Source organism: Canis lupus, chromosome 12, assembly GCF_011100685.1.
Source record: "Canis lupus familiaris isolate Mischka breed German Shepherd chromosome 12, alternate assembly UU_Cfam_GSD_1.0, whole genome shotgun sequence".
Taxonomy (NCBI): domain Eukaryota; kingdom Metazoa; phylum Chordata; class Mammalia; order Carnivora; family Canidae; genus Canis; species Canis lupus.
The window spans coordinates 48,151,902-48,167,769 of record NC_049233.1 but is presented as its reverse complement, the minus strand read 5'-3'; the positions used below and the strand labels follow the sequence as shown (position 1 = coordinate 48,167,769).

General features: G+C 40.3%; 1 protein-coding gene across 4 annotated transcripts in view; it reads left to right on the top strand.

Annotated features, from left to right (window-relative positions):
• Positions 1-7,745, top strand: part of RNGTT (RNA guanylyltransferase and 5'-phosphatase) — a 362,370-nt gene extending 354,625 nt beyond the window's left edge. For 2 of the 4 annotated variants that reach the window (XM_038554709.1, XM_038554708.1), the window contains exons 15-16: positions 3,454-3,577; positions 5,090-7,745. In XM_038554709.1, the coding sequence (XP_038410637.1) occupies positions 3,454-3,577; positions 5,090-5,253 (288 nt within the window). In that variant the 3' untranslated portion in view covers positions 5,254-7,745. Of the gene's footprint in view, positions 1-3,453; positions 3,578-5,089 lie in introns of those variants that run through there. The other 2 variants (XR_005368010.1, XM_038554710.1) reach the window with 2 other exon arrangements.
• Positions 7,746-15,868: the final 8,123 nt, after the last annotated feature.

Below are 15,868 nucleotides of genomic sequence, written 5' to 3'. Positions count from 1 at the left end.
GCATGCATTTCGGTTAATTGTGTTGAGCCAATGTGAATTTGAGTTGATAAATGTAGCATGATATGTAAAATACGAACATTAGGGGAAGCTGGGTGATAGGAATAGTAGAACTCTCTACACCATCTATACACAGCTTCTTCGTATATCTGGAATTCTTTCAAAATTAAAAGTTAAAATCAAACAACTCACTGATAGCTTTCTCAGTCTAAGGATATTAGTTATTATTAGTGTCTCCAGAGCAAATTAATTCAGAAAAATCCCCCTCCCCTCAAGCCTTTGTGCAGTCTCTCTATAAAAGAAAGAGGAGCACACTCTCTCTCTTTTTAAGATTTTGTTTATGTATTTCTTTATTTGAGAGTGAGAGAGCACAAGTAGAGGGGGAAACAGGAGGACAAGCAGATATGCCATTGAGTGTGGAGCCCAATGTGGGGCTCAATCTCATGACCCTGAGATCATGACCTAAGCTAAGATCATGAACTGAGCTGAAATCAAGATTCAGTTACTTACCTGAGCCATCCAGGTGCCCTAAGATGAGCCCTTGATAGCAAAACAACTTCCTCGAAACAGGGACAGTAAGCTTTAGAGTTTCATTCCACCACTAGAATTAGAAATGCAACTTTGCCTGCTCTGTATAGGTCAGTTCAGCCAACACTGATGGTTTCCTTTTGGGACTTGGTAGTGTAGGTAATTAATTGCCTAGCACTTACGTTACAAAAAGTATTCTGTAAGAATAGTACAGAGTGGAGTACCTGTGATTGTGTTTGACTCTACCATGGGCTCTTTATTGGAGGTATTATTGTTGAGCGGCTAATTTAAAATCTCCAGAGATATTGGGGGCACCTGGACAGCTCAGTCTGTTAAGCTTCTGACTCTTGATTTCCACTCAGATCATGATCTCAGGGTTGTGAGATCGAGCCCCGAGTCGGGCTCCACACCCAGTATGGAACCTGCTTAAGAGTCTCTCTTTCCTTCTGCCCCTTCCCGGCCCCTTCTCTCTGTCTCTCTTTCTCCCTCTCTTGAAAAACAAAAACAAAAAACCTCCAGAGATACTAGATCCAACTTCATTGGACTGTCTTTTAACCTAATTTTATTGGTATATTCAAATAGTATAACAAATGTGGTACTCAACAAGGTGGATACATGAACAAAATATTTTTCAATATAAAATACATTGTATATTGCTTTTTAAAAAAAACTCATTAACTCAATATAATTATGAGTACAGATATGAGATCCTGATTTATAAATATTTTATTCCTATTATTTTCAAGCTCTTAATAGCTCAAACTAGAGTAACAGAGTTGATTATAGAAGGCCTAACAAGGTCTTGTTTTAGTAAATAATAATACTAAATTGGCTGTGAGTGGTTATTGTCATAATAACAAATTAGAATTTGGATACTAAAATTAAACTTCTCCCATGTATGACAGTCATTCTCTTGATCTGACCATTAGTGACAACTGTCTTTAGTTTGTGCACGTATGAAAGGTATTATTTTTGTCAAATATATTTTACTACTGAACCAAATGAGTACCTCGCAGTGTGTCTAACTTGGGAATATAACTGATGTGATCAATAAAGAACAATGAATTGTTCTTTAATATGGACATACATTTAGGTTAGTATAGTGGCAGGTGCATGCATTTTTCTTAAAGCCGTTTCTCAGTTGTTGTTAATGCATGCTCAAATAAATGCACAGATACTTAATAATACTGCTTAATTGCTGTAGTCATATTGAGGAGCACATAATTTACAGCAATTCTGGAACCAGGAACACAAGAATGATGAGCTATATGATAAGGACTTACTATAATTGCTGGTCAGCAAACGTACCAACCGACTCCACATTGTTGGTACAAGCCTGTCTTGTATAGTACATACGATATAATTTTCTTGACGCCTATTTTCAAAGTGTATCTTTCCATGTCATCTTGATTTCTTTAGTGAATTTACTTTAAAGCATTTTTTGTTTTTGAAAGCAATGTGTTATTTCCTAATTTTATATTTAAGAATTTTACTGGTTGGCCACTATGTGCTATTTATTATTTATTATTTGTTATTCTTCCAGTGTCCTAGTAAGTTAGGAACTCCTTTGCCCATTTTAGAAATTAGAAAATGGAGGCTCTGGAAGGTTTAGAAACTACCTCTGTTAGAGCCTACATGTGGTAAATGTGGTTACCTACCTGAGTGAGTTGCCTAACACTTGGCTATCGATGTCTAAAAGTAAAAGGAGGTGGATCCTTAGGAAGAAAGGGAGGGGAATTGAGATTAAAATAATGAATGTTTGAGAATAATTTTGGCAAGTTTGCTAAGTGCAACGTCAGTTTTTTGGGCAGGTCTTTTCCAGAGCCGATGAATCTATTGGTCCTGTTGGATTTTTTGAAAATGCAAATAATCCAATCAAGTGTAATACTCATTAAGGGACAAGGAATACAATTTGATAGTTTTTATAAAGATACGTACTGCCTAATCTGTGAATTGAAAGCATCTTTAAAAAATTTGCTTCCCTTCATATTCCTAGGTGGTATTGAATCTGTGGGTAGAAAAATGAGAGCATTTCAAATAATGCTAATGAAGTTTAAATGATTGCAATCTACCATATTGTGAGGGAAAGTTGTTAGCTGTGAAAGATGAGGACAGAATTAAAATATTACCATGACTGGCATTTGATTTGAAAACTGCAAAGATAAGCTTAGGTTCCTATTTATGAAAACTATCCTCACAGCCTGATGAAATATCTTAAAAGGTTTCATAGTTTCCATGGATACTTGTTAGCTTTGATAGAGTAAGTTGTAATTCATATTCAATCATCGGAGGTGAAGTAGCCAAAAAACCTGCCAGACTAAAATCTGAAGTAGCTTCATCTGTATTTCATAGTAGTTTGGAGATGGAAAGGGTAACTAACCTAAAGATTAGAGTTTGGATTAGTTGTTACTTCTTGAAAAGCAAGCTGTGTAGGGTGCACATTACCTGAATCTGATCCTGATATTTCCTTTTGTGTGTAACTTTTTCTTTTAACTAACTAGTGAAGGGAACTTCTTTAGGTTTTGACTTAGGAATTTAGATGGTGAGACCCTTCTGAAAGCTGATGAACCTAAGCAGCATACTCAATTTCTGAAATCCATAGGGACACAGAGATACTGAAGGCCTTGGTCCCTATGGTAACATATTTGCATTTGGCCCAGAAGTGGCTGGTTTGTGCTTAGCCTCTTTTAATTGCTATATATTGACAGCTGTTTTCACGACTATTTGTAAAATGTCGGATTAATGAGCATGTGTACAAGGGAGTGCACACCATATCCTTAGGCTTGATTAGACACTTCAGATGACAAAAAGCTCTGCATGAAGAGTTACTGAGGTGTTTTTGGCATTCCCTAATGTGTCTGTCACATAGTGGAAGCAAAAAGCCTTTCAAATGATTTAAATATTTTCTTCAATTCTCTTTTAAAACAGGTGACAAAAGAGCTAAAACAGTATGACAACAAAATTATAGAATGCAAATTTGAGAATAACAGCTGGGTCTTCATGAGACAGAGAACAGACAAAAGTTTTCCTAATGCATACAACACTGCCATGGGTGAGTATGACAGCCTACCGGTATTTGTTACATTGAGAGAGAGAGAGAGGAGCGAGCGAGCGAGCGCACAGGAGCGTGCACGCATGTGCATATTAAGGTTTCAGAATCAAAATGTGTTCTGCTTGATGGGGCATGGGGTCATTCAGACCCCTGTCCTTGCTGGTTGGGAAAGAGGCTATGACTGTCAGCTCCATTTGGCTTATGGATTCCCCTCTGTAGGACTGTGCACTTATGCCCATGTGCCCAAAAGAGAAGTATAAAGGGCAGGATAATGAATGGGCTGTATACAAGTTGAATTTGTTGAACAACAACAACAACAACAAAAGCCATGATAATTTCAGATCTATTCAGAACTATAAAAACCATTGTTTGCCAGATGGTAAAAGACAAAATTAGCAAGGGAAAATGTAATTTCCAGCTCCTAAAATAGCTTTACAAACAATGAAGAACAAAGTAAATGAAAACCACTAAAAAAAAAAAAAAAAAAAAAACCTCCTAAAACCTGCTATGCTATCCTTCTGAGTGTTCTTTGGGTACAATATAAATGCTTTGGGAATTCAGAATAGAAAGTTTCTTTCATGGAGAACAACATAAATTAATTAAGTTTATAAGGTAAACTAGTAGCAGTTATTGCTCTGGATTGCATTCTTAGTGAAGTTGAGAACAGAAACAGATAAAAACTAACATTAAAGGTTAATAGAATTGTGTGCTTTTAGACTGCTCAGTCAGTGATGATGCTGATTATATGATAAGCTTATGAGAAAATACAGAAATTGCCAGTTTCAGTTTTGCAGTTTATGAAAGTTACTATTGTACATTTAAGGGTTCTGTTGGAACTAGCATCTGTGTTCAGACAAGATGAGTTAATTTTGAAAATAGAAATAATTAAGCCAGGTTTTTTTCCCCAAAAAACTAAATACGTGAATACAATTCCAAGGACTGGTGGTAGGTAAATTTTGGTCACATAAGAAAAGATGCCATATTTCTTCATAATTTTGTTGTAATACTTAACCTCAAACAAGTTATTAAAGTAAAATAGTACAATCTGTCAGGTACAGTGGAACCTCCCTGCTCAGTGGAAATGGTGGCTGGTGCTGTGATGACAAGGTGGTTTCCTTCTGACAGATGAGACTAAAGGAAGATAGCACACATTTTCTATACAAGTTTTAGTTGAATATAGACAATAGCATGATGCACGATGGTACATGAAAATCCTATTAAAACAGTTTTGGGAAAGTGAAAAACCATAGTGAAGGTGTGGTTATAATTCAAATACTTAAAGTCTTGGCTTAAAATTAACACTACAAGAAAGAGTAGCCACCAGAAAAGCTCCATTTGGGGGGCAGGGAAGGCGGAGAATCATTTAATGTGTGAAGCATGTCACCCCAATCGGTGAAATGAAAGTGTTTAGCATAGTGGGATGAAAACCTTTCCCCTTTCACATCTCCCTGTGGTGAGTCAGCTGCCTTAATTAACCCTCACGTTGAGACACGTGTCTCTCTTTGTCCACAGCTGTGTGCAACAGCATCTCCAACCCTGTCACCAAGGAGATGCTGTTTGAGTTCATCGACAGATGTGCAGCAGCTTCTCAAGGACAGAAGCGAAAGCATCATCTGGACCCTGACACAGAGCTCATGCCTCCACCACCTCCCAAAAGACCTCGCCCTTTGACCTAAGACCTGCCTCTGACTTAAGGATTGAGAGGAAAAATGAGTGAGAAAAAATGCTGTTGCCCCATTTTTGCAGCCAGAGAAATTCGAAAAAGAGTGTGGCTTGATGTTGATACACATTTGATTTTTTTTTTTTTTTAAAAAGAGAAGTATTGTAGCCAGCCTGTAAATATTTGATGCATTTGTTTCCTCAGTGCTACAATACATCGTGGACCTTAAACATTTTATTTATATCTGATAAACTCAGCCTTACCTTGTGAATCTGAAGATTAAAATATCCAAAGGTTTAATTGAGATTGAAATCAATGAAAAAGAGGCCTTGTTTGTATATGGATAACTTTTATCTTTAATTTATAAAGTTAGTAATCTGGAACTGTGAGCGCATAAAACATTGTATTTTTTAGAAGTTGAATTTCAACAATGGTAAATTTTCCTTTAAAAAAAAATAGGCAATGGCATTAAACATTCTTGCTATCACATCATGGATTTCCTACATTTCTGAGATTCTTGTATTCAAAAACAAATGACAAGGTTGTTAAGTATTGTACTATATTAAACAACTTGGTCTGGCATATATCATTTTAAGAAGTTTTTTTTTTTTGAAATGTAAGAGTAAAAAAGTAAAGCCCCATTTTTGTGAATTGCATACTTTCTAAAGAAGTATATTGAGTATTTTCATGTTTCTATTCTTTGAACTAAAATATCAGATATCCAATGTGTCTATTCTGGCTGTGGTTTTGAGTTAGTTCATAGAACTTAGATATACACCACCAGGTCCCTTTTATGTGTTGTTCTCCCAGGAGACTTTTTTTTTTTTCTTTTAAAAAAGACAGGGGTACTTCTGCTTTACCTCAGTGGTATTGGCACATTGTAAATTACATTAAAACACACAACTCACTGTGATTATGGGGAATGATATCAAATACAAACGATGTTGTGTTAGTTCCCTTGAACAAAACAGCAAAGGAAATGCCAGCCAACTCCTTTGATTAGAAGGTAATACCAATGGAATAGAATGCTGTCACTAGAAAATGCTCTCCCACTGCTAGATAAATGCAGAGGCAAAGCCTAGACATCTGTAGGAACTAAACATCAAGGAAGCCAAGACATTTATTTTCAAAGCCAGAATTCTATCTATGTTCTGTGCTGGGGATGCTATTTCTGTTATACATCTGAATTTTAAAACATTTACTGATAGATAATGGATTTAAAGAGCAGCTAATTGGTTATTTGCCATTGTTGAGAAGCTGTGTTCTGATTGGTTTGTGAAGGAAACTCTGAGAATTAGCCTATTAGAGGCTAAATGTATTTATTTTTAGAGGTACAGGTTTTAAGTATGTGTATTTAAAACAAATTTTCATGATCTAAATTTTATATATATATGCATATATATGTCAGTATATGCATCAATGTATATTCTTCTACTAATAACAATCAGACATGAAAAATGCAAATGAGTTACCCAGCAGACTGAATATCTGACAGGATTTCTATATATGATATAGCACAGATTAACCAAAAATGTATTTATATTCACCTGAGTTTTAATGTTTTTAAACAAAGTTTTCTCCTGCAGCGCTTTTCTATATGAAATATTAGAGTCATGCTTGGGCTTTTTCCTTTGTTCTTTCCAAGTTATGTAATGTGTAGTGAATGTATCCAGAATGTCATTTTAGTATTTCATTCCTAGAGTGTTTTTTTGAGTTTGGGTACTAAAGGGATTCAAATACCTGACTGCCACAATGACTGCTGAAAGGTGGAAATTTGTCAAGGTTCCATAGTGTCTTGTACAGAGTGGGTCTGAAAAAACACCTATGCAACTCCAAATAGTCTGATGCCTGCTTCACCAGGATTAGTGACTCGTTTCACATGGTATGTTGTTTTCTTCCAAGCCTGTATAATGCACAGTCCTTCTGCAGATATAAGAGCTAGTTTTTGCCAGTGATCTTCAGTGGAGTTAAAATGTTTATGGTAATTGTAACCTTTTAAATGAGTTATGTGAAAAGAGCATCTCATTTTTAATATACCCAGATATTTTTTCCTTGCCTTTGTGCATTTTCCAGGATTTAATTTTCTTAATTTGTTCTTTCCTTTCAATTACAGTGAAGTATAATAGCCGACCTAATAAGTAGATCCCATTTGGCCCCTTTAACACACTATCATCTGCAGTATCATAAAAAGTCATCTAGAAAGTCAAGGGGGGAAATCAAGAGGCAGGAATTGGGACAGCAAGAAGGACAGAAACTCTTCCCTTCTCAGTCCACTTCACAATAACCATTTTCTGACACTGAAGTTTTATATAGACAACAGTAAGAAAACTTTGCTTTCCTGAGTTATCAAATATAAAAGCTTTTGCTTTGAATTTGGAAAAGATATGGATGACTTGACTGCCTGGATGGTTACATTTGCTTTCCGTGAAATGCTCAGAAAATGTCAGGACATTCCTTCTCTAATTGTGTGTCAGTGTGTATTGTAATAAAACTACTGATTTAAAATAACAGAAAGCGTATCTACTTTGTTTTGCTGGTGATGCCTTTGTGTCCCTTTATTTAACAAACGATTTTGTGTCCTTTCTTTTGCTGACATTATCCTGCCTGTCATCCATACCCAATGTTATCCATCTGGTTTTGTTGCATTCTAGAATTAACATAAAGACTTGGAACATCCTCTATTTTTCTTCCCCAGAAACCAAGAAATTGAAGTGACATGGGAAGTATAGTTTGCACCTTTTCTTTTTGGAGTGTAGGGGAGCGGGGAGAAAGCCCATCTCTAAATGATATTTGTAGTATTTCTATTTGTCCACCTCATCATCTTAGTACCCTGTAGATACTCTGTTACATCATTTTTAATACATTTAATTTTTTCAGCAGTAAATACTCTAAAGTAATGAAGTAATGACCTATCTGATTTTTTGTAGTATGGAATTTGCCATTTTTCATTTTTAAATGATGCCATTTGGAACAATGTGTATAGTCCTTTATAACCAAAAGACCTTGAGAGTCAAGAATCAAATACTTACAGGTGACAAAGACTAATCTTGTGGAGAAAACCTCGGGCTAACCCCAGAAATCAAGTCGAGGCCCTGCCTCTTCTTGATTCTGGTTCTCTACACTCCATCCCCTTCTAAAAATGCTAAGATTGAGCCAGATGGTCAAAAAGAGCCTTTTCAGATCTAACGTGATTCTTATGAAAGCTTATACTTTGTAAATAGCCCATATTCACGATGAAGGCAGTATTACCATTGCTGAATATTTGCCAGGTACCAGGGTTGTCCTAAACACAACTACACTGTTGCAGGCAGGTACCATCTCTAAGCCTGGGTGGCACAGCGGTTTAGCGCCTGCCTTTGGCCCAGGGCGCAATCCTGGAGACCCGGGATCGAATCCCACGTCGGGCTCCCGGTACATGGAGCCTGCTTCTCCCTCTGCCTGGGTTTCTGCCTCTCTCTCTCTCTCTCTGTCTCTCCATGTGTGTGTCTCATGAATAAATAAATAAAATCTTAAAAAAAAAAATTTGTAGCCGAGGAACCAGAGACTCAGATAATGAACCCAAGGTGACACAGCAAGTAAGTTGTGAGCTGAGACCCAAACATGGGTCTTTCTGACTCCAACGCCCAACCTGTTGTTCAGTACTCCTGAAGGCTTTGTTGCGGTCCCAGCACAGGGGCTGCTTCGTGGCAGGGGTCCCAAACTATTTGTTTTTTGGTGCTAACAGGTAATGGCTTTCAAGCACCTCTCTCCAAAACAGGGACATGAAGTTGGGATCAGCAAAGTAAATATGTTTTTAGGGACTTGTTTAACCACTTATTTAACAATATTTAAATGTGAGTGACACAGAGACCATGAAAAGAAGTTTAATATTCTCATTAAGATGCTAAATTCCAAAGACATAATTAGGAAGAAATAAGTGATTAAATTACACACTGGGCCAACATTTTTCTGATTGTCGCATAGTTAACTGTCAACTCTGATGCTTTGGCAGGTTGGTGTCAGCCTTGGTTAACCCAGAAGTGTCCCTCCTCCTACCAGACTCTGATATCAGGTGACCGCTGTGTGACAGGGTGGTGGTGGAGGGCACTCAGAGCAGGGGACTTCCGGCCTTCTAAGAGGATTTTACGTTTCAGAAAATAAGTGCATGCAGCTGGGTTGCCAACTATTTTGCCATGGAAGGGCTTTACAAAATATTAGGTTGCCATTATTTCATAAAATAGAATCTTAACACCCAAAAAAGGAAGTAGGACATAATTTCGAAGGGACAGGTCTTTACGGAAAACAAATTTTGTTTTATGACTCTTTACATGGTCCTTTGCTTCTATATTTCACCCCAAACTGGTGAAAACTTTTTCATAGACCAGTGTTGGGAATCAGTGCACAGGTGAAATTCCAGGCAGCTCATTCATAAGTGGGGAGAGGGACAAGAAACCCCCCTGGGAAGAAGCAGCCCCTGGTTCCATAGCCAAAGGTCATTTTCGAAGCCAGAGTTGACCATAGTATACTCTGCAGTTGTTGATTATGTTGTGCCCTTGAGATATAAGGTGTACAGGTGAAAGATGAATTGCCTGAATGTTGAAAAATCCCCAAAGAGAATGAAACCCTTAGCTGTTTAAGGTACAAAAATAAGCAATAGCCAAATACAACACAGAAAAACAGAATTTGGCTTTGATAACAAATCCCACAGTCAGCAATGTTCACAACTTTGAAGTGGTGCACAGTGTGTTTTTCCTTCGGGGCACTGCCACCAGACTGACCTCTCAAGGCTGCAAATCCGCTCCTGCTACTGCCCCCCAGTAAGAGCTCCCTGGCACATGACGTCAGAGGCCGGCCGTGAGCTGGTCTCAGCCTGTATCCAGATTTGGATCGAGCCTGCCCCATGATACAGCTGTGTGCCTCCCTGCTATTCCCAGAACTCTGTGTTCTGTGAACCCAGGAACTTTTGCTCATGGTGCTGCTACTGCTTCTGCCAGAAACCCCCACCCTCCCTTCCTCCCAGGATCCAAGGGCCCTCCTGCCATCGCCAGCCTCCTAGATCTCACGCTGTATCGGGATAGTGTCCACCGGCCTCCTCTCCAGATGAGGGCCTCAGCCCATAGCACAGGGTACCTAGGGCAGGAGGTGCAAATGCCCTGTTTTACTTGCTATGGAGACTCAGTCAAGATGCATTTGCTGTCTCCCCCAGCTTAGCCATCTGTGAGCGTGACTTTTTTTTGTCACTCTGGCCTTCTTGTCATAATAGAAGCTCTAATAACATCTCGTTTCTTCAGAATTTCTTCAGAGGCCATCCATGAAGCATCTTGTATTTAATCCTGATGAGAAGCGCCTTGTCTGTTCTTGCCTTTTGTCCTGAAAATGAGTGCTTCTGAGGAAACCTCTCAGCAGGACGAATCTTAAGAAAGTGCCCTGGCCGTGATACACTCTGAGGGAAGCAGGAGAGAAGTGGCGTCTTCATCACGTCTTATTTTTTGGTGCAGTTTCACTGAGCCTGCCACATCTTCGACTGGGAAGCTCCTTCTCCCTTCCCACCTACTCCCGCCCGATTTCTGATGTTTTCAAAGAGAAATCCTCCAGTAACTGCTGAGGCTTTCAGTTCGTTTTAAAAATAAATACCAGCCCATGATCTCTTAGCGTAAATTGGTGCTTCTAGCGGTGTCTTTTAGAGTGGGAAAGGCAAGTGAAAGATATTATTCTTGTTGCTGCTATCGAATACTATCTTCCAGGATCTAAAGGAATAAGAAACTTTATAGTTTTCTGTAGAAGTTCTCCTCCCTTCGGAAAGCTGCCAGGGGAACACTGTGGTTTTGATCTCCACTATAAACACACCGTGTGCTCTGATACACATTGGAGATGCGGGCTGCGGGGAGCTTAGCTGAGCAACACGACAACCGAAACACTCCTGTAGAAAATTTCTTGAAAATTCCACATGTAGGTAGAAATTGTATGCCTGGAGACATCACATACTTTTGGGATGATGCAGGAGGTGGGAGTGTCCCAGACCATAGTGGATGGGTAGGGAGGCGCAGAGAACGTGGGGAAGGGCGCTTTGGGGGGCTTGTCTAAAGCTTGTGTGAAAGACAGTGGTAGGAAATGGGGCTGTGGTCACTCCGACTTCAACTAACCAGCCAGACAAGCACCCCTGGCCCCTTGCTATCCTTCCAGCTACCTAGCTCTCTGTTCCTTTTTCTTGCAAAATTCCTAGAAGGAGGTGATTGCACTTGCTCACTCCTTATCTTTGTATTTTTTTTCCCTCTCCTTTTTTTGAGAGAGGGAGAGGACGCTTGAGAGTGGGGCAAGGGAGGAGCAGAGGGAGAGAGAAAGAGAATTTAAGCAGCTGCACACACAGTGCCAAGCCCATGTGGGGGCTCGATCTCACAACCCTGAGATCATGACCCAAGCTGAAATCAAGAGTCAGATGCTTAACTGGCTGAGCCACCCAGTGGCCCCTCCTTGTGTTCTCTCTTGAACCCTCTGCCAACAGGCTCTGTCTCTACTGAGACCCCTCTTGTCACTCCCACCAGTGCCCTCTGCAGGGTCAGATCCACTCTCTTAATTGACCTATCAGCGCTCTCAGCATTTGAGTTTCTCACTCCCTGGTTTTTTATTTTGTTTTGTTTCGTTTTTTCTCTTTCTCTCTCTCTCAACTCTTTTTAATGAGAAATGTTCAAAGATATGCAAAACTTAGGAAATGATACAGTTAACCCCCATCTACCCGTAGTTAGCAGGGATCAGTTTGTGGTAGTTCCTGTTTATTTACACGCCAACCAGTCCCCCACCCTCCTTCACATGCACATGTGCGTGCATGCACACACACACACATGCACATACACACGCGCATGCCCTCTCCTTGTTGAACTCTTGCTGCACTTGGCCTAAGCCACTATTGTATCTTGGTTGTCTTTCCTCCTACCTACTGGTCTCTCTTGCTGAACCCTCTACTTCCTCCGCCTCTACATGTTGTAGTGACCAGACTCAGTCCATAGGCCTCTTTGCACATGTGGACAGAGTGTAAACTCTAAGAGATCTCTCCTAATCCCTGAACGCTAATACCATCTATATACAAACAATTTCTAAATTTACTTTTACCCTGGATCTTGCTTGTGAATTCTAGACTCAAATATCCAACTGAAAACTTGACATCTTCACTTAGATGTTTAATGGTCGCCTCAAACTTAATACACCCTAAACTGAACTCTCCTCCCCTCATAGACTTGCTTCTCTTCCCACAGCCTTCTTGTAGAGCTTAATGGCAACTGCACTTTTCCAGTTGCTTCAGAATCATCCTTGATTCTTTTCTTCTCTGACACTCCACGTCCAATCCATCAGCAAATGCTGTCAGCACCCCCTTCAAACTGTAACCAGAATTTGACAACTTCTCAACCTCTACAACGTCTCTCATCCCATCTCTTGCCTACATTATTGCCATAGCCTCCTAACTGGTATCCTGGTATTCATTCTCCTTCATCCCCTCCTCCGTCTGTTCTGCACACAGCTGTCTGTAATATTCTTTAGAACATGTCACTCAACTACTCAGAACCTTCCAGTGCCTTCCACCTCATTCAGAATTAAATTCTAAATGCATACCATAGCCCACAAGGCCTACATAACATGGCCCCAGCCGCCTCTTCTGAACTCACCTCTCATCCTACTCCTTGTTCACTCTGCTCATCCTACTGGCACCTTTGTAGTTTCATCTTGCCACGCATGTTCCCACTTCAAGGACTTTGAACTTTTCTTTCCTAAATGCTCTTCCCCTAGCTATTCATAAGGCTCACTGTCCTTTCATTCTAGTCTCTAGACAAATGCCACCTCATCAAAAAGGCCTGGCTGACCATCCCATCTAAAGTGCTACGGCCCCCATCACCACCTGCCCTCTTACCCTAATTTATATTTCCATAAGCACTTACTAACATGTTTATGTGTTTTCCTGGTGTCTGACTCTCTGCCCTTGAATATAAGTTCTAGAATGTGAACTGAATTCGATTTCATTCATTGGTGTATTTCTGTGCCTAGGTCAGTCTGGCACAACGTATAGAAGTCTAATAAATATTTCTAAATCTAGAAATGGATAGGGTGGCACAGATAGTCTGGGGACAGATTATGAAGGGATATGAATGTCCAGCTAAGAAGTTAGGCTCAGTTTGGTTAACAGTAAGGAGCTATTGGAAGCTTTTAAACATGGGCGTTCTTTATGAGAGTTTGTCTAAGGTGACAGAAGAAAGAAAACAAGATGATAGGCCAGAGGAGAGGCTATTGTAATCCCAGTGAGAGGTAAAGGACCTAGAATAGGATAAAGTATACCTAATGGAGGAGAGGGATGTGACAGGCATTCAGAAGAGGGAATCATCAAGATTCAACAATATGCTGAGAAGCCAAGATTACCTTCAGAGGTTTGAACTCAGTGGGGGAACGGTGGTGCCCTTCCCAGAAACAGGAACATGAGAAGGAAGAGCTGATTTGGGGCTGGGCCCTCTGAGCATGGTGAACTGGAGGTGCTGTCAGGAGGTTCAGATGGAAATGCTCAATGACAAGGTGGAAATTTTAGAATGGAACTTGGGAGAGTCAGACAACTAGCAAGATTTTAAATATGCTCACACAGCAGTGATGGGAAAAGGAATGTGAGTGGAAAGTATGGAGTAAACAGAGGTCAAGCAACCCCCGTGTTAGTGGGTGGAGAAAAAAATAGTAAAGTAAGACATCAGGATGTCAGATCAAATAAAGCTCAAGAAAGTAAGGAAAAGAAAATAAAGTCGAGAAGGTATAGCCTGCAGCAGCCGAGAGAGAGGTGTGTCTTGATAGAGGCGGCAGGAAATAGCTCCCATTGCTTCAGGAGCAAGTCATGGAGAGCGAAGGACTGAGATAAAAATACATAGAGAGAGAGCCTTCAGAAGTATGATAGGGATGGCTGGAGTCAGGGGAAAACCAAGAGAAAATATGAGGAAATGAAGGTGGTGGGGTTTGGGCCTTAGCCTGTCAACAGATGAATGACTGTTCCCAAAGGGTAGTGGTGGTGCCATGTATTCATGTCACGATGACCTGTCCAGCTTCCCATCCCGTTTCAAGATACCCTTGTGTGTGGTCAGGGACTCCTGGGTCTGGTGGAGAGGTGTTGATCCTCTCCGCCCTTGGTCTGGCTGGGTGGGGCGACTGTTGTCTCCAGCTGAGCCTTGTCTCTGGGCTCCTGAGAGGGAGCGTCTTGGGATTCCTGCAGGTGGAAGCTCAAGGGCCAACCCCAAGTACACATGCTGCTGCTGCTCCACCAGGGAGCCTGGGTGAGGTAGGTCTCAGAGCCTGACGCTGCCCAGCCCAGAGAGGCTGTGGGGCAGCTGAGTGCACTGCCTGGGGTGTGGCTCTTTAGAAGGGGTTCCTGGGAACTGGTGAGGGCAGGCATTTAGGGCGTGGGCTGTCTCGGCCTTCCTGTATGTCAGAGATTCCTGTCCACTGTGACTGACAAACTATTGTGGTGGCTCCGTTTTTAGGTATAAGGAGACTGTTTTAACAATGCACATGCATCCTGCACATTAGGGCCTCATCATTATTTAGAAATAATTTATGTAAAAATAATTGTCTTGGAATGGAAGCCCATTTGCTTTATCACAAGTAACGTCAGCAAGAAATCACAATGAATTTGTATGTAGAAGTGAAAAACAGAGCATGTTACTGAATTCTTTAAATATAATTTCAACAGTTGACGTTTTTGAAAGGTTGCCAAAAAATGGCTTTAATTTTTTTCATTCCCAACACGGGCAAGGTTTCTCACTGATATTGACTACCAAGAAGCCGAAGACATTATCATTAAAAAGTTTAATCAGGATTTTAGGACATCATTTAAAACATTAAATCTGATATTAAAAAGGCATGTTCATGGAAGCTAGGTCAGGTTCCTCATTTAACATTTTGAAATGATTTTATTTTGAAGTTTCATATGAAGTTGTGTCTTCCCTAAAACTTTGTATCTTACTTTTCCTTACCACAATTTTATAATCTAAAGAAAATCGAATGGACCTTTTCCCCCCAAGACCATATAGACACCTTTAAAGCTTTAGCTTACCCCAGGGTGGCCTCCAAAGATTTGTCATTTTCTGTGCTTGCCATGATGTGAAAAGTGCCGGGAACTTTGTTCTGATGGCTGAGGATTGCAGATTGGCCAAGTGAAAGAAGAAAGTTGAAAAGATGAGGGATTTAACTCCACGCTGGGTAAGAAATCAAGGAAAGTTAGATGATGGCCTGGCTGAATGGGAAAGTGAGAAGGCCAGATTGAAAGACCAGAGTGGAGAGTCCAGCTACACTGAGAAGGGCAGGGCGCTGCTTTCCATCTCTCCACACTTGTATTTTCTTTGCTGCCTCATGCCAGTATCAGGACTATTTTGTTATATCATGACAGGAAAACAAACTCACCTACTCTAGATAACTACATAGTCCAGAAGGCAGGAATGATGACTTCAGGATTGGTTTCATCCAGGAGCCTTGCAACTCTTAACTTCAAGTATCATTGGGCTTCCTGTGGTAGCTCCTGATCCTTTAGGAATCACATCTCAATTCACATCCATCATAAAGAACAACTGTCTACTAAGAACCCCAGCAAAAGTTTCATTACATTTCACTGCATCTGATGATCATTTGCCCCTTAC